The sequence below is a fragment of the Oncorhynchus keta genome, chromosome 16, assembly GCF_023373465.1.
Source record: "Oncorhynchus keta strain PuntledgeMale-10-30-2019 chromosome 16, Oket_V2, whole genome shotgun sequence".
Lineage (NCBI taxonomy): Eukaryota > Metazoa > Chordata > Actinopteri > Salmoniformes > Salmonidae > Oncorhynchus > Oncorhynchus keta.
In genome coordinates this window covers 14040627-14062722 of record NC_068436.1, presented here as the reverse complement: position 1 = coordinate 14062722, position 22096 = coordinate 14040627, and the positions used below count along the sequence as shown (strand labels likewise).

Genomic DNA, 22096 nt, shown 5'->3' with positions numbered 1-22096 from the left:
ACCAGACTCGCCATATCCGCTTGAAGACTCTCCCTATGCCTCTCCTATTAATAAAAGGCAGAGGTCTAGAAATGTGGTCACAAGGACAGGGAATTCTCACTCGGCCTATGCAACTAGTTTGACCAGTCAGAGTGAAAGCTAGACTCCTCAAATTAAGAGCCTGTCGTAGTTGTCTATTGGATGTACAGGGCCTGGGAGACAAAAGTAACTACCAAGGAGCTCCTGGAATTTCTTGGGATAAATTCCTCTGCTGACCTTTAAAAAATAAAAGGTGTAGACATGTTTTGATGTTAAAGAACCCTGAGGGTAGAAATTGGGTAATGCTGTTGTCATGAAGGGTAATACTATGGAAGATGGGAGGAGGGGTTGAACTCTGAACAAACTAGAGAGGTGGAACGAGGGTGGCCTCCAGAGGAAAATGGTTGTGCCTGTGAATGGAACAGAGTTTGGCTTCTGACTGGAAAGACAGGCGAGTGGAACAGGAAGGATTGGGAAAGGCATGCCCGTGTAAACAGTTAATTGGCCCGTGAGGCCCTGGGCCCAGCCGCTCTCTAGCTCTGCCTGTTGATGACAGCTGACCCAAGTGGCACATCAGATAAGCTGGCTAACTCCTTGATCCTGTTTGTAGTATACCCCTCTGTAGTAATCATAACAGTGCTCACAATGAACACAGCGTGCACTTTGTTGAGAATAAACAACCAAATGTTAATGATTCTTCTACAGAAAAACATCTGCTCCAAACAGGTATTTTAATGTATCATTGTAGTAAGATTCTTTGCGTTGGCTGTTGTAGTTGCTATTGTTTTGATACTTTCTACCCAAACGGGTAAAGGAGTTAAACTGTACTCTGCCTACTACAAGTACTAGACTAGTGGATAGTTATTTTTAAGTTGGTAGAGTTAGGAAGTACAGTAGTTTGACAGTAGTTTGCAGCTACACAGTGGGCCAACCATTACAGTATCCAAAAACGAGTATACTTGGGAATACCATCTCAGAAAATTCAGCTTTGCGAAGAAAAATATCATGAATACATCTACTATGTGAGGCAAATGTATTGATTCACCAGACCTACAGTCTGAGGTGAGGTCACTTCAACACTTAAGATGCACCCTCCCCAGGTTCACTAGGCTGCTTATGTTTGCCACTCCTTCAGAACAGCTGTGCATGGAGTGAGTCGCATTAGCAATCCAGGAAACTTTTACAGGGATGCGTCAATGCGTATTAGTCCTACTAGATTTTCATGGCTTCATTGACTTCACTATGGGACTTTAGGGGTGTTTGTGTCCGGACCTGAACTGGCTTGGTTGATGTGGTTGTATTAACTCTGCTTCTCTGAGGGAAAACATCACGTCATGAGCAACAGGTTGTACACTAGTGTGGTACTGAAGGTCCAGCACAAACATGGAACCGGTTGCAGTGCGCTGTAGGGTGGGGTTGAATGAAGCATGAATAAGCAGTCGGATTATGCTGCTGAATGTTTATTAAGTGAGGCTAAGTGTAGGGCTGGGTGATATGGCCGAAATATTATAGCACTATTTTTAGTTGTTGAATAATACAAGTTCTACATTTGCTTCATGAGTAGTGAGTGATCCTAGGGTGGCTTCATGAGTAGTGAGTGATCCTAGGGTGGCTTCACACAAGTCTTTCTCCATTCTGATTTGTTTTATACTGTTCAATTCAACTTCAACCAAAACGTTTAAAAATAATTTCTGTACTCTATTGTAGTGGTGGAAAAAGTACCCAATTGTCATACTTGAGTGAAAGTATTTTTAAATATACTTAAGTATCAAAAGTAAATGTAATTGATAAAATGTACTTAAGTGTACATTTCAAATTCCTTATATTAAGCAAACCAGGTGGCACCATTTCCTTAATTTTTTTTATTTTTAATGTACGGATGGCCAGGGGTACACTCCAACAGTGACAACTTGCAAACAAAGCAATGCGTTTTGTGAGTCCTCCAGACCAGAGGCAGCAGATGACCGGGGATGTTCTCTTGATAAGTGTGGGAATTGGCGCAATTTTCCTGTCCTGCTAAGCATTCAAAATGTATTGAGTACTTTTAGGTGTCAGGGAACATGTATGGAGTAAAAAGTACATTGTTTTCTTTAGTTAAAGTTGTCAAAATAAAATGGGAAAGTACAGATGCCAAAAAAAAACCTAAGTACTTTACACCTCTGCCCAATTGAGAATTTCCACACTGCCACGTAGGGCTGCACGATATGGGCAAATCGAGGATTTATTTTTCACCAAATGTTGTAATTGCGATTTGACTTGAGAATTAGTGCAACGCTGTTGGAATCACTGAAATAGAACGACTATTCTAAATTCTAAAGTTAGAATGTAATAGTGGGCACTTTGAATAGTTTTTGAGATGACAACGAATTAAAATGTCAGGAAGGACTGACAGGGTATGTATGAATTTAGGTGTTTCCTAGGGGACCCTGTAAGCTTTGGCTACATTGTATGTTTTCTCTTGGCTACATGTAGTTAACATTCTTGCTTTGCATATTCCTCTTTGATTTAGAAGATACTGTTGCACAAACAACATGCTGATTTCAGGTCTACACCATCACTGGTATTATCAGGCTGTATTAGCTGGCTACGTTTGCTCTTACTCAGTACATTATTTAGCTAGCTATTAGCGGTTAACAATTAACATCTCGCAAGATTTAGGGCAACTTGCTAAGAAAAGACAAACTAGCTGTGTTGATGTAAGAAACAAACTAATAGTGTCATTGTAGAATGCTAGTGTATTTATATTAAGAAATAGTGACAACTGCAGACTGAACGCAAGTCTCGTGGTTGAGGAACATCAAATGCACTCCTTGATTGATGGGTGCGTAGCTAGGTCTGAGAAAAGCGGAGAGATATGACTTAAGTAGCGAAGTAAACTATGAAAAATTGACATTACACATGGCGTCTCACATTTAAATAAACCAAACATTAAAATGGCAGTATAGAAGGTAGAGTTAAACCCAAACCGGTCCCTGCATCAATACCGTTATCATAAAATGCGGTATACCGTCCAGCCCTACATTGAAATAGAATGGTTATTCTATGGTTAGATAATAATGGGCTCTTTCAATAGTGTTTGACATGACGACAAATGAAGATGCCAGGGAGGAGGTATTGTGACAGGGTAAGTGTTTCCTAGAGGACCCTATAATCTTTGGCTTCATTGAATTCATTTCTTTTAGCTACTTCACGTAGCTAACATATTCATGCTTCTGGTATTCCTCTTTTGATTCCGAAGATACTGTTGCACAAACATGCTGATATAGGTCTATGCCATCACTGTTATTATCAGGCTATATAGCCAATTACATTTGCGCTGACTCAGTAGCCAGCTAACTAGCGATTAGCATTAGTGACTAACGCAATTTAGTCCTATCTTGCTAAGAAAAGACAAGCTAGCTGTTTGCAGACGTAAAAGAAACGAATAGTGTAATTTTATAGAACGCTTGTGAAAACGGCATCGTTATCAACAGTGCTGCATTGGCCGTACAGACTGAACACAAAGTGTTGTGGTCAAAACAACAAATGTGCCCCTTGAGTGACGGCAGGGCTAGGTCTGTGGGAAGTGGCATAGAGGGAGTGGAGGGGGACGACTCGAGTAGCAAAGTGAACAATAGGAATGGACATTACACATGGCGTATCACATTTAACAGACCTAACATTCAAATACCGCTTATAGTAGTTAAAGTAAACTCATCGGTCCGTGCATCTATACCTAGGATAGGGTAAGTAAGGGTAGGTAATCCTTCTCCCCCAACAAGATTTAGATGCAAGTGGCTGTTCCACTGGTTGTCATAAGGTGTATGCACCAATTTGTAAGTCGCTCTGGATAAGAGCGTCTGCTAAATGACTTAAATGTAAATGTAAATCTATACTGGTAGATTGTTAAATACGGTATACTGCCCAGCTCTGTGTAAACACAAACATGCATCCATAACACTATTATATTCCACAGTACTTAAGCTACAGTAGAGCCTCTTTGAACCGATCTCTTCCACTTTGTAGAGTCGGGTCTAGTCCTTATAAAGTGTAGGGCCATTTCTGTTCTTTTGACTACACCTAGATTTGAACAGCACAGCCTTTAAAGAGTACCCGACCTTTGATCTTCTAGACTAGGCTGTATCTGACCAGGACCGAGGCCAGCAACAAACATTTAACATGTCCCACCATTTGTCCTTCAGATGTCTTTCGTGCAAGGCTGGATGCTGATAGGTCAGTTCTGCTGTACTGTAGATTAGAGCACCTCACCAAAGATTGAACCCTGGCTAGGAGGTGACCCGATACACTCCCAGAGCTGTAGCACTCCATAGTCGTCGTCGTCGTCGTCCCCCCCCGCTTAATATACACACACACACACACTGCCACAAGTGTTTGTCACATAGCTTGGCCCCTTGTTTTTCCTCTTGAAACTTGGGTCACGATATCAGATTAATGCAAGGTTGTGGCATCATGACTCACAGTCAAGCAGGGTCTCTGGTTTTTACACGGACAAGTGGTGGGGCTGAAAGTCGACAGTTCCCAGTTTAACTGAAATTATTTGTTAGTTTTACTGAAATGCCTTGCCTTTTTAAAAGGCTAGGACCAGGAAGGCTAGGACCAGGAACAAGATGTATTTTCCTTAGGCGGAAGTTCGGGTGTCTTGGTATTTGTTCTTCCACTGTAGGATAACCGTTATCTCTGGGATCTATTAAATACAGACCTCTTGCCTGTCACGTTTTGTTGCTCCGCTGAGATCTCATTGATGTGTGCCGGCAGCTGCTCTGTGCAATTGTCTTGAAGTTATACACCCCGGGATACCACATGTGCAGTTGCCAGGTTTGTTTTTCCACCATTTCGAGTATTACAAATGATGTAAGAATGCTAGGGTGAAGGGTGTTATGTAATGGTTGAGCTAGCTGCTTTCTTCCTGTCTCTGCTAGTACCCACCCTTCTGGGAGGGAAAGAGGAATACGGACAGAGGGACTGATTCAGTTAGTGACAGCACTGCAGCTGTAACCAGAGTAAGAATCAATGGGACGGAGTCAAGGTGAGGACACACCACACATGGGGCTAATCAAGCCAATGTCAACTGAACTGTTGAATTCCGATGACATCACCCTCCCATGTGCATTCTCTAACTGAACTGTGTACCGTGTCCTTGAACCCTCCCCCTCACCAGAGAAAGAGCGGAGAGGAAACGGGACTTTCATGGAACAGTCCACATGGAATGGAAAGGAACAGGTCTGAAAAGTGTGAGAAACCAGTTGGATGACCAAGTGGACATTTTTAAGCACAGGGATATCTGAAGTACATCCATCCACACTACGCCCTTCCTTTGTTCCCTAATATACTTTGTCGTGATAGTAAAACCTGAGATCGCTATCATATCTAGAGTTCAGTGTGGCTCATGTCTAGCTCCCTCCAGTGTCTTCCTCTGCTCAGCTGAGTACTTCAAGGCACTCCTCTCTTATCTGTTAAAGAATGCATCTTTTTATTTTTTTACGGCTGTCCTTTGGACCTTTTTTTTAAAGGAATGCTTGCATGGGGAAGCATATACTTGTTTGGGATGTCATCACATTATCCTATAGCCTATAATGGCCAACAGCTGTCTTCCCCCACCAAACCATGGATTCTGTTAGTTTGTCTTTCTGCTGCTCTGACACTGAAGGTTAAGTTTAAAGGAATGTCTTCAATGCGTGGGAATCAAAGACTAGGCTATGTCATAACCAACCACAAATTCAGATATTTCTCCCTGTGACGCCAATACATGAATTCAACACTGAATCAGGCCTTTAAGTGATTTCTCACTGCTGACGTGACACTGCTGTAACAAAATGGTGTCCTGACTTCTCCAGATAGTGTAGGCTGTGGAGACATTAACTCAGGGTGTCATGGCATGTTGTCAAAGCATGTTTTCCTGCGTTAGTTAAATGTGTTGGGGAGGAAAGGTTCAACTGTATCCAGAATGCATATAGTTGTTTTTATACAATAGAGGGAAACCTCCAGATTTGTTGGAGATGGACCACACCGCTGTTTACGCCTAGGCCTGTTATCTGGTAAGAGCTGCCACATACAGATTGTAGGCTTCACATAGGGTGTCCTGGTGTTTGATTTGCTCCAGGTTGCACAAATGAAGCGCTCATTTTAAACTGCATCACCATGGCATTGACATTTAGCCTAAGCCAGTTGAGCTAGCCAACCGGAGCTAAGGTACCTCGAAGCACATAATGGTGGCTAACAAAACAGATATATTGTAGCAATACCATGTTAATGAGGTGTGTCTATTGCATATGTCAAAAGGTAATGAGACACTGGCTCTGTTAGGTAGAATATCTCTTCATATATCCCTGGGGCTGAGACAAACATTGTCTGTTGCTTGTTGTGAATCGATCAGCCTGTGCAACAGACTACCACAGCACTGATACCCGCTGTGGCACTGGCAGACTGGTCTAGCAACAGGTTAGTTAGGCTATCTGGATGGAATGCCCTCGGTGGGAGCTGGGAGTGACTAAGGATGAAAGCTGGTCAAACTAATCAGTGGGAACCTGATTACAAGGTGGTAATTCTGCTCAATGAGTCTGAGAGGAAGGACTGGCCAGATTCAGAGGTCTGGATCCCTCTCTGTGGTTTGGACTCACTCCGGAGTTCCACAGTCGCTAGAAAGCGAATTGCTATGTTCGGCAGGGTATGTTTACTAACAAAATAATGACCTGTTTGACTTGTTGGCCTGGCCATACCTCTGTTTTGACAACACTGCATCAAGGCTATTAACCCACTTTACTACCACAGTTCATATGTACAGCACTGGGTCTACCAGTCTACTGGATGGTTGACTTCTTAGTCTGCTAGAAGGCGATGGTCACTGTGTACAGGAGACATACAAGGAGCCTCCAGATCTCAACAACTGACATGACAGGGCAATAACATGAGGTTAAGCATTACTGCAGTAATGCCCAATCCTTTGGTTTATGGCATAGGTTCAGCAGCTGATTTTGTTATATAGCTTATTGTTATTTAATCTTAATGAATCGTAACTTTTTTGAGATTTGATCCTCTCAAAGTGTTGAAGTAGTTTAAATGTCTGTATTTTGTTCTGTCTGCAACAGATGCTCAACCTGTGCCCTAGTGTGTTTTTAGTAGTTGGGCACAAACAAGGCTGCAAAAAGCTGTGGTCACAGCTCTCGTTGAGCCTTGTATCAGTCAGCCCATCAAAGGAAGGAAGCACACTGCTGCGGCTTTACATGCAATCATGTGTTTGTGTGAGGTGGTCTCCTCTCCCCCTCCCTGTGTAATTTAGCCTAGTTGTAGTCACTCACCCCAAGATGGGCTGTGACTGACTATTACTCCATCATAGAGGCAGTATTTTGGGATGTCTGTCACATTCCTCCTGACCCCACATCAGTGTTTAAACACTGGAATCAACACCACCAGTAAGGGAATTAGAGGACCTTTGGCATAGCAGGCTAGTGTCTAGGTGCTTATGAGTAGGCCTAACCATCCCATTATGTTTCTCTACTCAAGTGTCTGTTGTCAAAGCAAGGCATGGATTGGGTCCAACTTGAGACTTCTATAAGGATTTTAATTATGTCAGATAGTTGAGATTTGACTTGAGCTTCTTTTTTTTTTTTTGACAGATTTTTCACTTTAAAATTTGTCCAAAATTAACCAGTAATTGCAAAGTTAAACAAACTGTACAACTCTATGCACAATGATTACTTGTCAATTTCCACAAACTCTTTCAAAAATGCATGTAGTTGAACAGTGCAGATGCAAAGTTTGGTAACAGAATGATGGTACAACTCATTCTGTTACCAAATTTAGCATCTGTGCTGTTAAAGTAAATGCGTTTTTGTGAAATGTTCAGTGGAAATTAGGGGTCGGCCATATCAAGAATTTCATATTGAAACGCTACAGAAGCATATGAGATCTAATCTTAAATATCATTCATACACTCAATATTGCTTAATAAAGAAGTCTTAGCATGGTTGAATTCTGGGGGAAAGTCAACGATGGTGAGTCTGAACATTTTACTAGCGAATGTGAGCGATACACTTTGCAAATGAACAACGTTTTGAAGCATGCTTGTCTAAACAGTACTGGTTCAAGCACCATGTACATTGTCTGTATGGAGTCGCTAGGCCAACAGGCCTGCCTGCACTGCTGAGGGTCTAGGACAGTGGTTCTTAACCTGGGTTCGATCGAACCCCAGGTGTTCGGTGAGTCAGTCTCAGGGGTTCGGCGGAGGTCAAGACACACATATGATTTGTGATGACACGCTCCGCTTGGCCATCATTGGCTGCAGGTGATCACGCTACATCGCTTGGCCTATCTGTGCTGCAGGGAATTTGGTGCGCTCAGTAGTCTACTTGTGACTGTCGTGATGGTACGTCTTGTAATTTCTTTATATTTTAATCCCTTCATACTTACTATGTTGAGCAAAAAAAGAAAGTGGTCGGAAGAATATGTACAATATCGATTCACATGTATAACAGAACGTGATGGGAGTCAGTGTCCTAACTGCATGATTTGCAATGCCAAGTTGAGCAATTCTAGTCTAGCACCGGAAAAACTAAGAACACTTCCTTAAGCTGCATGGAGATGGAAATACAAGAACACAACGCTCGCTGAATTCAAGGTGAAGAGAGCCAGATTTGATGAAAAGGCTACTCTGCCTGTTCACGGCTTTGTACCCATCTACAAACCGATCCTCACAGCATCGTACGAAGTTGCTTAACTGATCGCAGGGCAAACCACACCATTGGTGAAACACTCATAAAACCAGCTGTGTTGAAGATGGCGAATATCATACTGGGAAAAGAGGCTGAAGTTAAGTTATCCCAAATTCCTCTTTCAAATGACACCATCAGCGACAGAATAGAGGACATGAGCAAAGACATCTTGGCTCAAGTAGTTGCAGATCTGATTTCAAGCCCGGCAAAATTCAGCCTTCAACTCGACGAGACCACAGACGTTTCCAATCTAAGCCAGCTTGCTGTATTCGTGCGCTATGTGAAAGACGACGTGATAAAGGAAATTTTTATTTTGTAAGCCTCTTACAACAATAACTAAGGCAGCCGATGTGAAAACTTGTGGATGACTTCTTCAAAGACAACAATATTTCGTGGGATATGGTTTCTGCAGTTTGTTCGGACGGAGCTCCAATCATGCTGCGAAGAAAGTCGGGTTTTGGTGCGCTAGTGAAAGCCGATGAACCACACATCATTGTTACACATTGTATTCTGCACAGGCATGTGTTGGCAACAAAAACCTTGCCTCCAAAACTGGCAGAAGTATTAAATTGTAGTGGAATGCATGAACTGTGTGAACTAGTGCTCTGCGGCATCGCATCTTCAGTGAGCTGTGTAAAGAAATGGGCTCTCGAGGTACTTCTGTACCATTCTAACGTTCTGTGGTTATCCCGGGGACAGGTGCTGAATCGTGTTTTTGCCGTGCGTGTGGAATTAGCCCTGTTTTTGCAAGAGCACAAACATTGTCATGCAGATTGCTTCAAAAATTCTGAGTTCATTCTAATTTTAGCGTACATGGCTCTCAATCAAAAGATGCAGGGCAGTGGAGTCAACATCATCGAAGTGGAGGAAAACCTGAAGGCTTTTCAAAAAAAGCTACCGTTATGGAAACTACGAACGGAGAACGATAACTTCGCAAACTTTCCCCTGCTGGACGACTGTGTAAGATCGAAGATGTATCTGGAATCGGAGACATTTCTGTACCCGCGGAACTGAAGCAAGCAATTGCCACGCACTTAGATGAGCTTGCAAAGTCTCTCGACGGATACTTCCCTACAAGAGAGTCCTATCCAGCATGGGTGAGACAGCCGTTCACGTTTAGTGTTGAGACAACAGATGTCAATGATGAATACCTCGATGAAATCATTGAAATTCAGCAGAGCCAGGTTCAACAGCAACTCTTCAGAACAACGATTTCAACGTGTTGGTGTCAACGAATGGTAACGTACCCTGTTATTGCTAAGGAAGCTCTGGAGATTTTCATACCGTTTGTTACAACATATCTTTGCGAGCAATCATTTGAGGATGCAGGACATAAAAACGAAGAAAAGGAACGGGCTTTGTTGCGAAAATGACATGAGTTGCACTTGCCAAGGTGAAGCCGCGCATTTCTGAACTGGTCTCTAAAAGGCAACAGCAGAAGTCACACCGATTTGCAGTAAATATTCATGTTTTTGTGTGAAAATCATGTTTTGATTTTGTTCTTTGAACACAGTGATGTTGATGCACGGTTCATTTTGTGCACCAGCCAAATATATACCTATTTTTTGAATTTGAAAATCATTTTATTTTTCCAATTAAGAAGGGTTTGGTGAATGTGCATATGAAACTGTTGGGGTTCAGTACCTCTAAGGTTAAGAACCACTGGTCTAGGAGCAGACCTGCGGAGACTGGAGAGGAGAAAAAGCGCAAGGAAATCAAGATGGTGGCAGCTGTACAAATGATATTAATTTACAACACCATTTTGACCCTTAGGTCTTAATCAGGCATCCATTAGGGGCCGTACTCAGTGACATCACTTCCTGAAACAAGAGGTAAAACAATATAACAGTTTTTGCAATATTAACATTCAATGTATCAAAATATATGATCATACATGGAATGTGTTCAATATTTACAGTAATATACTTACACAATTCTAAATTAGGATAATAGAAAAAAAACATTTAGACATGAAGTGTCAGTTTCAAGTCAAGCTCCTCGTTAAGGCCATGAGGAGACAGTGTCGGTACTGTGGATCCAGCTTGACATCTTGACTATTCCAATGCATCTCAGAGAACTAATAGGATGAGCAGCAACCAGGGTTTTTTTTTTTTTGTCACCTGTCTGTGTTGCTGCGGTGCTCACTGATCCGTGTCTTAAGGCTTCTACGGGCTTCCCCTATGGAAGACAGATCACAAGGACATTTTAGCATGTAACTAACATTGGTGGACATGAAGGTGATCAGGCCCTTGATCTTTAAGTTTTGTCCTGTGTGGGGGTGGGTAAATTAGTTTTGTTTGTACGTGACGCTGCATTGAGCTTATTGGCCACATTTGTAATTACCCTCCGGAACTATGTCCAAGAAAGTTCCCCTTTTCTCTGGTGGGTAATCGGATTTAACCACCATCTCTCTCGTTTGGGGTCCTGATGTCCTTTCTGTTTTTGAGTTTGCCTACCAACTCCAACACCTGCAGTAAGTACCTGGATGTGTGCATGTTCTTCAGCTTTTGTAGCTGTACAATAATCCATCCAAAGGGCTTTGACTTCTCAAACATGTCAGAAAGCTAACACAATATGATGCCCTGTCACCTTATTAATTGAGCCACTTACTAAGATTAACTAGCAAGTTAAACTTAGTGGTCGCTTTGATGCAGAATTCTGGTTTTATGCCAGAAAGAAAATAACGCATAAGTATCTTGCTGCGTTTTATAAACTTAAATGTTAAATGCTTTTTATTTTGTTCCCGAGTGGCACAGTGGTCTAAGGCACTGCATCTCAGTGCTAGAAGCATCACTACAGACCCTAGTTCGATTCCAGGCTATATCCCAACTGGCCGTGATTGGGAGTCCCATTGTGCGCTGCCCTATTGGCCCAGTGTCGTTAAGGTTTGGCTGGGGTAGGCTGTAAGTAAGATTATTATTATTATTATTATTTATTTTTTAAATTCTTAACTGCTTTAGCTAGTTAAAGGTTAAAATAAAGAAGTCAATTTCTGCTCGGCATCAGACTAATTTCGTGCTCCAGTTGTACTTTCCACTTAGCATTTCCGTTTTGTTAATTCTTATCTATCAGCAGATGGCGCTCTGACTGTGTAGTTACTTTTCTCCTGTACCTTTCTCGATGTAGCCAGCCTACTTTTTCTCTGGTAAAATGAAAACTTTAAGCAGAACATCAGGAAATGTAGCTGGCTACATTCTTTCTATGATAAACTATACATGGCCATTAGAAATATAATGTTTAAAAAATACCTTCATTATAAGCTCATTTACTTGTGGCTGCCAGCCAAATAGCTTTGCACAGCTGTCAGCTGATGAGAATTTTTTTTTCTGCCGAATGTGTTGCACTAATGTATTTTCTGTGAAAACTATTGTTGCGTTTCCCCATTCAACCAGGGGTACTGCAGGGGGGTATGTTAATATAAGTGCCATTTTCTTTATAGATAGATATCTTGAGTATAGCTAGCAACAATATATACACTGCTCAAAAATATAAAGGGAACACTTACATTGTGTTGTTTAACTCCAAGTCAATCACACTTCTGTGAAATCTAACTGTCTACTTAGGAAGCAACACTGATTGACAAATTTCACATGCTGTTGTGCAAATGGACAGGTGGAAATTATAGGCAATTAGCAAGACACCCCCAATAAAAGGAGTGGTTCTGCAGGTGGGGACCACAGACCACTTCTCAGTTCCTATGCTTCCTGGCTGATTTGGTCACTTGAATGCTGGCGGTGCTTTCACTCTAGTGGTAGCATGAGACTGGAGTCTACAACCCACACATGGCTCAGGTAGTGCAGCTCATCCAGGATGGAACATCAATGCGAGCTGTGGCAAGAAGGTTTGCTGTGTCTGTCAGCGTAGTGTCCAGAGCATGGAGGTGCTACCAGGAGACAGGCCAGTACATCAGGAGACTTAGAGGAGGCCGTAGGAGGGCAACAACCCAGCAGCAGGACCGCTGCCTTTGTGCAAGGAGGAGCAGGAGGAACACTGCCTGAGCCCTGCAAAATGACCTCCAGCAGGCCACAAATGTGAATGTGTCTGCTCAAACGGTCAGAAACAGACTCCATGAGGGTGGTATGAGGGCCCGACGTCCACAGGTGGGGGTTGTGCTTACAGCCCAACACCGTGCAGGACGTTTGGCATTTGCCAGAGAACACCAAGATTGGCAAATCTGCCACTGGCGCCCTGTGCTCTTCACAGATGAAAGCAGGTTCACACTGAGCACATGTGACAGTCTGGAAACGCTGTGGAGAATGTTCTGCTGCCTGCAACATCCTCCAGCATGACCGGTTTGGCGGTGGGTCAGTCATGGGGTGGCATTTCTTTGGGGGGCCGCACAGCCCTCCATGTGCTCGCCAGAGGTAGCCTGACTGCCATTAGGTAAAGAGATGAGATCCTCAGACCCCTTGTGAGACTATATGCTGGTGTGGTTGGCCCTGGGTTCCTCCTAATGCTAGACCTCATGTGGCTGGAGTGTCAGCAGTTCCTGCAAGAGGAAGGCATTGATGCTATGGACTGGCCTGCCCGTTCCCCAGACCTGAATCCAATTGAGCACATCTGGGAGATCACGTCTCGCTCCAACACCACGTTGCACCACAGACTGTCCAGGAGTTGGCGGATGGCCACCTCATCAGGAGCATGCGTTGTAGGGAGGTTATACAGGCACGTGGAGGCCACACACTACTGAGCCTCATTTTGACTTGTTTTAAGGACATTACATCAAGTTGGCTCAGCATGTAGTGTGGTTTTCCACTTTAATTTTGAGTGTGACTCCAAATCCAGACCTCCATGGGTTGATACATTTGATTGCCATTGATAATTTTAGTGATTTTTGTCAGCACATTCAACTATGTAAATTTTTTTTTTTTTAAGTATTTAAGATTTCATTCAGATCTAGGATGTGTTATTTTAGTGTTCCCTTTATTTTTTTGAGCAGTGTATTTTGTTTTATTATATACTTGTGGTACAAAAGAGGAGAGTATCATATTTCTGTTAACTTTATTTCTCAACTCCTAATATTGAGCCAATTACACTTGCTGGAGTATGACAGGCTTTGAATAAGCACCTGCAAATAGGCTACCAGTGTGGGAAGTGCCACTGGCTGCTAGTAAGCTTGGACATTTTTGCCAACACATGGTTAACCTTTGTTTTAAAAGCAGCTCTTACCAAAAATGTGTTTGGAGTTACCCTTCTAGTTATAATGTAGGCATGTCAAAATAATGAAACTATCTACTAAATGTATTCACTTTAAAATGTTGATTACTTCTTGCCATGATCCTTCACCTGATTGAATGGATGACGTGATTTAAAAAATAAAATTGCTATTGAATGATGGGGGTCGCTGGTTTGCCCGGAGGGGGTCCGTGGGCAAGAATGTTGAAGACCCCTGGCCCATTGCTAATCTGTCATGGTTTGATAACGGCTCAGGAGTACATTGTTTTGTACTTTACTTTCTGCATGTTTTAATGGGCCGTCATCACTGCTGAACTTTTCTAAGAACGACCATTACATAACCTCACCAGTTCTAAAAAAAAAAACGAGTGACAATGTTTATTTTTTTTGGGGGGGTGTGATGGTCGTGGGTGTTAGCAAGCCACTTAATTGGCAGGGTTATTGCTTTAGAGGAATTTATTGACATGGCCCAAGTTTTGACATGTTTAATGTGTAAATTCTCAACTTCTGTTCAAAGATAACATCTACAAATTATTGTAAGGTAAACTTAATCAATAGGCCCCAGTATTGAGTGAATAGTTTTGTATTGTGTTTTTGGAAGATACTGCAGACACTGATTCATGGCAATGTGCAGGTTGACTTCTTAAAAATTATTTTAAATGTTGTCAAGAGTCTTGTGTTGGAGGCAGAACTGAGCCATTTCCACTTAGGCCAGCTGCAAAGTCAAAATTTGCAATTGTAAAAATGTATTTAAAGGGCTCTCGAGTGCCGCAGCAGTTGAAGGCACCGCAACGCTGTGCTGAGGTGCCACTACGGCCTGGGGTTCGCTCTAGCAACTCCTTGTAGCCAACAGGGCGCTTGCAAGCTGTCTTCGGTCGTCAGTTGCGGCTGGCTTCCTGGTCATGACGACAAATGCTAACCTGCTGGTAATATAACTGTTAGAATAAAAACACAGGCTTCCTACCTCCATTGTCAACCAGCCCAGTCAGTGATAATCTGAGAGCCCCTGTATTCAAAACTCCCAGCTGATCCTCCCCATAGAGCCCCAGCCAGCTGCTAATGATTCTGCTCCTCTGGATACCAGTCATAGCTCCAGTCTTAAAAATACCCTGCTACATTCTCCCATGCTGTCCTTATGGGACTGTCATCAGTCCGAGATCCACACCGCTGGGAATATCTGTCTACACTGTTTAGAAAACAACAGAGCGGGCTCAACATGCCTGGAAAACAAATGCTCCAAAGTTCATTATGGTGCAGCGTGTGGGTTCCAGGCTAGGCTACATCCGAATGTGGTTCAGTTGTTTAGTCCCTCACCTCCTCACAACATAGCCTAAACAATGATCCTAAAAAAATATATTCTTACGGTTTTCTTACACAACAAGCAGGTCAAGCGCAAAGGTTACCCTATGTAGGCTAATATGTATGTTTGTAAATCAGTTGGCTCATTATAAACCCTTTGGCCAATACCCACCACACCACAATAGTAAAACCAGGCCTATATAGGCTGATTTCTATAGGGACATATGTTTAATGTATTGCTCAAATGTATACACCTGTCACCATCAATGGACCAGTAGGCATGGTCTCTTTATAACCTGTACAGGGACAGGATGCTACAGTCTGACAGCAGAGGCAACAGGATGTATGCAGAGTGGGTTAACCACTGGGTTACAGTAGGTGCCTTACTGTCTGCATGTCAGCCAGCCTTGAATAAATTACTGTTCTGTTTTTCAGTCTTCAGTATTTGTGCTTTGGGCCAACTCAAGTGTGATTAATATCTATCACGCTAGTATATCCACTAATTTTAAAAAAATAAAGTTTTGCTGCAAGCCTGTAAATAGGAAGCACATGTGACCGCAGTGTATTTGATGTCGAAATATGGTCATCAAGGGAAGGTCAAACCCGAAATCACATTTCAAAAATAACCGTATGGATTGATATAATTTTTGTTTTTAGAGCTTGTGTTGGCCCAGCGCAAGTTTGCCCAGTCCCTGGGAGAATTCCAGTTTGAGTACATCGGCGATGCGAAGACCGACGATGAGAGGTGTATTGGTGAGTGTTGCGGTTCTGACCTACAGCTGGGTGGTTCTGCCAGCGTAACAAGACTGAACCTTTTGTTTTTGATTCTGTGTGTACCACCAAATGAAGGGCTTGCATGTGTAATTTTCCCGAACCCGTGGCTTCTTTAGAGCGATGGAAACACCAGTACTTGTGTCTTTCTATTTGTGTGGTCTTATGTTTCTCTTGTCTCGCCTCCTGTTTGTGTGTCAAATGTTGGTCACACATTTAGCAGATGTTATGTCAGGTGTAGCGAAATGCTTGTGTTCCTATCTCCAACAGTGCAGTAGTATCTAAAAACAATACACCCATCTAAAATAATGGAATTAAGAAATAAATATTAGGGTGAGCAATGTCTGAGTGGCATTGACTAAAATACAGTAGAATAGAATACAGTATATACATGAGATGAGTGAAGCTGTATGTAAACATTATTAAAGTGACTTGTGTTCCATTATTAAAGTGTGTGTTTGTCTTGCAGATGAATCCTTGCAGGAATTCTCCAACTTCCTTAAGAACCTGGAAGACCAAAGAGAGCTGATGGTAAGCAGTAACCAGTCGAGACCTGCGTTCAAAGCAAGGGGAAATACCTCAAGTCTGCTCTGCGTGTGTGTAAATTACAATTCCTCAGTGGGTGGAAGGTTGAGCGACGCCTCTGTTGTACCACCAGGGTCATGTTCATTTAGGGCTCACCGTAGCAAAACTTATTGGAATAGAAAACAATTAGTTTCTTATTAGACAAGTCTGGGTATTCCCTGCTGTCTGTTCTTCTGATTGGTGTCATGCACATGACCCAGAGGAGAGGAGGCAGAGCCACCTTCACTGTCTGCGCTATCCCCACCTCTCCTCTGGAGGCGGTGGGACAGAACCATTAAACAGAACCTCAGAAGACATGACATACCAGAGTCAATGGAGTCATTCAACTCTCACTGATGTGTAGTGCTATACTAGTACACTACAGTGACACATGTTAAAGTTCAGTTAGATCTGCTATACTGTATAGTGGAAGTTACAGCTGAACTGAATGTTGTACATGTTGCCTGTTTAACCCAGCCTTTTCTGCATGGGTAGAAAACACTGTTTCATAAATGGCACCCTATTCCTTATCTGGTCAACAGTAGTGCACTACATGGGGAATAGAGTGCCATTTGGGATGCAACCTAGGGTAACCCTGGAGTTTGCAACCAACCCAGCCTCTCGTTGTGTCAATGTGTTCGTGTGTCAGCAGACGGGCGTCTCCGTTTCACATAATAATATCCCTCAAGGCTCCTGGCTCTATCCCTATTCCTCCATACCTTTATTTACTGTAGGTGTTGCTTAGTCAACATTTAACTATATATTGTCTCTTGGTGACTCATACAACAGATAATGTAGTGTTATTTACATTCTCCTGTAATGCAGCCTATGGCTTGTTCTGGGAGTTCTAAGAGCTCGTACACACCAATAATGTTTGCCTGCCGTGAGTACTTGCGGACCTAGTGCAAACCGCGCAACAGCACGCTGAACAATCGGTAGACGAATGAGAGATCCATCTTAGATGCAATGTATGCAACCCTTAAAATATGGTAGCTAGCTACAGATACAGTATTGAATTCTGAAAAAACATTCAATACTATTGTTTTACTTCCCTGACCCCTTGCAATCAATAGGTTATATGTTCTCAATGTTTACAATGCATGTTATGTACTGTGTTTGCGCTATAGATAGGGTCTATCGCTGCCATGTAACAGTCTCTACCAGGGCCTGGTTCAGCCCCGCCATCGCATAGCAGTATGGGATGACATCGCAGCCCACAGCGGAGGACTGTGGGGTGGGCAGGCAGGCTTGCTCAGACATGTCCTGGAATCAACCCAGGGCAATTCCACTGTAACGGAATTGCGCTGAGACTTTTTTTTTTTTTTACTTAAAATGTATGCCAAACTTTATTTCAAAGGTTAAGAAACCATGCAACTCTATTCACAATAACTACTTTTAACAATTTACATTTTACTAGAAAAACTGTGCAGATGCAAAGTTTGGGTCCACGTTTTCCCAAAACTCTTAAATAGCTGCTCTGAATTAAGATTCAATGATATTTGCTAAAATAATTGCCAACTATGACATGACACATTGATCTGTACTACCCAGAAATGCATAATTATGGATATGAATGTCATTCTCTTCATGATGTATCCTAACTAGGTACACAAAGGTAGAAATGTGCAATATCCTCCTTTGCATATTTGGGTATTATTCTACACGCTGGCTATTATTTTAATGAGCTCTGCCCCCAAACGAGACCAAATCTGAACTGATCATAGACTTCTATGGCTGCATTTAGAGAGGCATCCCAATTCTGAAATATTCTTCACTAATTGGTCTTTTTGACCAATCAGACTATCTCTGATGCAATATCTGTGATTGGTCAAAAGACCAATTAGTGGAGATGGATTAAAGGATGTTTATGCCTTGAGACAATTTGAGACATGGCTTGTGTATGTGTGCCATTCAGAGGGTGAATGGGTAAAACAAAATATTTAAGTGCCTTCAAACTGGAAATGGCAGTAGGTGACAGGCGCACCAGTTTGTGTCAAGAAATGGCAACGCTGCTGGGTTGACACTCAACAGTTTCCTGTGTGTATCAAGAATGGTCCACCACCCAAACGACATCCAGCCAACTTGATTAAAGGGAGCAACTCAATATTAGGAATGTTTTTCTAGTGTAAAAAAAAAAAAAAAAATACCCTCTGTTGTATAGTTCAGTGAATAGTGTACAGTATATTATAGTGTGTTCAACTCTAGTGTTCTTTGCTGTGTATTGTACTCTACTGTGCTGTCAACTTGTGAACCCGACTCTGATTTGTGACTGATTTCCCATTTGAGGCAATTCAACTGCAGAAACTGTTACTGATTTGGTAATGAAATTTCAAGTTTTAATCATTTCATAAATAATTGATAGGTCTACCTTATGACTTCTGAACTTTAATTATCCTCCCTGATGGTGAGAAATTTGAAAATATCTTAAAGATATGTGAGCTTTTGGTAATGGAATTCGGTCACAAGGCAAAGTTTCTTAAACTTACAGAAGGCGGAGTTCTTTCTCCAAAATAAGTGTTGATATTAGTTGGCAGGGGTCTTTAATTTAATTCAACATTATACTATTTTGATGTTTTTCTAATCAGTTAAGAGAACCAGAAATCAAAACCTTTGCTTAATCAACATTTTTAGGATGGAATATGGTTGACAAAAGTATATATTCCTTGATTTCAAAAACAAAAAAATATGGAACTAGCTTTGATTTGACAGCAAATTTGACATGCTCCTGTGCTCTTCACATGTTGGTGCTCATGGGTCCTTTTACATGGACATGACCCCCAGCAACAGGACCTTTAGCAGAGAGGGAGGTAGGTATGATTTGGAGAGAGGGGAGATATCAATAGGACAGCGCTGTTGCCGTCATGTGACTGTGGGACTAGTGTACTTGAATGTGTTGTATAACGTTTTACAAGCGTCCACAACAGGCAATTTTCACTGACTTTGTTGTCATTAACCCACTGCAAGTATTGTGCCCTTTTGGCTTTCCATTGGAACTTTATGTCAAAGGTCAAATCGGAGGGTGCTTATATTTGTCCTTTTTCGCTAGGCTACCTGCCGCCTCTTTTGGCTGGTTTTACACTCAAGCGGTCCTCTTGACAATACGCCGCTGATGCTTCGGTAAAGTTAGACATTTTGGCATGCACTGAAATCTCCATGCTGAGCTTGTGGAAGCTCTACAGAGAATGCCTAGTGGAGTGTAAGTCCAGCCTAACGCTGTACCTGTGAATAAATTAAACGCTTTTGTGGCATATGTCCTAATATGTTCATGTCTTATCTCTTATCTATCTCAGATGAAGAATATTACAGAAACGCTAATGAAACCACTGGAGAAGTTCAGAAAAGAGCAACTGGGCTCAGCCAAGGTACTTTATCATATGCCATGCCACTGCTTAATTCAGTCTACTTGTTAATGAGCTCATACAAGCACAATACTGTGTGCTATAAAGTAATACCCTTTTCCCAACACTGAGCCAAACCAAGCTGTACTGCGCTGGCCTGGTTGTGCATCCACCATAGTTGCAGAAACCAAGCTGTACAGCCCTGGCCTGGTTGTGCATCCCCATAGTTGCAGAAACCAAGCTGTACTGCCCTGGCCTGGTTGTGCATCCCCATAGTTGCAGAAACCAAGCTGTACAGCCCTGGCCTGGTTGTGCATCCCCATAGTTGCAGAAACCAAGCTGTACAGCCCTGGCCTGGTTGTGCATCCACCATAGTTGCAGAAACCAAGCTGTACTGCCCTGGCCTGGTTGTGCATCCCCATAGTTGCAGAAACCAAGCTGTACAGCCCTGGCCTGGTTGTGCATCCACCATAGTTGCAGAAACCAAGCTGTACTGCCCTGGCCTGGTTGTGCATCCACCATAGTTGCAGAAACCAAGCTGTACTGCCCTGGCCTGGTTGTGCATCCACCATAGTTGCAGAAACCAAGCTGTACTGCCCTGGCCTGGTTGTGCATCCCCATAGTTGCAGAAACCAAGCTGTACTGCCCTGGCCTGGTTGTGCATCCACCATAGTTGCAGAAACCAAGCTGTACTGCCCTGGCCTGGTTGTGCATCCCCATAGTTGCAGAAACCAAGCTGTACAGCCCTGGCCTGGTTGTGCATCCACCATAGTTGCAGAAACCAAGCTGTACAGCCCTGGCCTGGTTGTGCATCCACCATAGTTGCAGAAACCAAGCTGTACTGCCCTGGCCTGGTTGTGCATCCACCATAGTTGCAGAAACCAAGCTGTACTGCCCTGGCCTGGTTGTGCATCCCCATAGTTGCAGAAACCAAGCTGTACTGCCCTGGCCTGGTTGTGCATCCACCATAGTTGCAGAAACCATGCTGGAAAGAGGAATGTGAAAGGAAAATATCAGAGCCAGATAAGTACATTTTGGGTCGGCACGATAATGTGAAGTGTATTAGACTTTTCAAAATGCCTGCCTAGAGACAGACAGTTCCAACTCCCTTTTCAATTGTAATGTGTACCTCTTGATATAATGTTCTGAACATTCCTTTGGTCAGTGAAACTAATGCAATATTAAGATGCCGTTTTGTCCTGCTCACTTCTCTCATCTCTCTCTCACATGCTCTTTCTCAATCTGTTCCTCTATGCTATGCCCTTTTAAGGCGGAAAGGAAGAAGTATGAGAAGGAAACTGAGAAGTACTACAGCTCCTTGGAAAAGCTTTTGAACATGTCAGCAAAGAAGAAGGAACTGCAGCTACAGGAGGTACTTTGTTTAATACTTTTACCCTCGCTCTCGTGCATATATATTTATGGAAAACAGGCCGAAAAGACAGGCCCCAACATCTTCCCAACCCCAAAATGGCTGGAAAGGATATTTGCTTAGGGAGACGTTTCTGAATCCTGACCCGTAGGATGCCTCCCAATGGCACCCTATTCCCTGTATAGCGCACTACTTTTGACCAGAGCCCTATACACTGTAGGGGATAGGGTGACATTTTATGATGCACACAGACTTCTTGGCTCATCTCTGTAGCACTGAAGTGTGTGGAGCGGTGTGAGTGTCCACAGGCCTAGGGTTAGAGTACGGAGTGAGTTTCTCTTTCCTGCTCTGAAAGGGAAGTCATGTTCAGTGTTTCTGTACCAGCCACCAAGGTCGTACCTCTGAGTAAGTAGCTTTTGGAGCGCCTCAAGACATCCTGAGATTGCAGATACAGTATCAAGCTTTACAGACCCAGTGTGGGTTATATTGGGGTTGGTAATGGGAAAAACAAACCCTTTTGGTTATCAACAAAGTTTATATGTATTTCATTGAAGACTTGTAGAGCTATCCTTTGTAAGGATATACTAAACTTGGAGACATGCAGTCTGGTACTAGATTGTTAATGTAATATAACCTAAATTCCCCTTCACTTAACAAATTATGTTTTTATCCTATAGATTGCCCTTGTGGGAACTGTTCTGTTCTTCCCTCACTGACTGGTGTATTCAGTGAGATTAAACTTTCTGAACATTTCAGGTGGAAATGTAAAGAATAGAGCTGACACAATTCCAAATTATACTTGAGAGCCAATCATATCTGTTCTATGCATTACATTTCTGTATTGTGATACCCTC

General features: G+C 42.6%; 1 protein-coding gene across 1 annotated transcript in view; it reads left to right on the top strand.

Annotated features, from left to right (window-relative positions):
* Nucleotides 1–15785: 15785 nt before the first annotated feature.
* Nucleotides 15786–22096, top strand: part of LOC118395563 (rho GTPase-activating protein 10-like) — a 39810-nt gene continuing 33499 nt past the window's right edge. Inside the window, exons 1-4 of the mRNA XM_035789387.2 lie at nucleotides 15786–15953; nucleotides 16441–16502; nucleotides 19826–19897; nucleotides 21144–21245. Of these exons, the coding sequence (XP_035645280.2) occupies nucleotides 16500–16502; nucleotides 19826–19897; nucleotides 21144–21245 (177 nt within the window). The 5' untranslated portion in view covers nucleotides 15786–15953; nucleotides 16441–16499. The remainder of the gene's footprint in view (nucleotides 15954–16440; nucleotides 16503–19825; nucleotides 19898–21143; nucleotides 21246–22096) is intronic.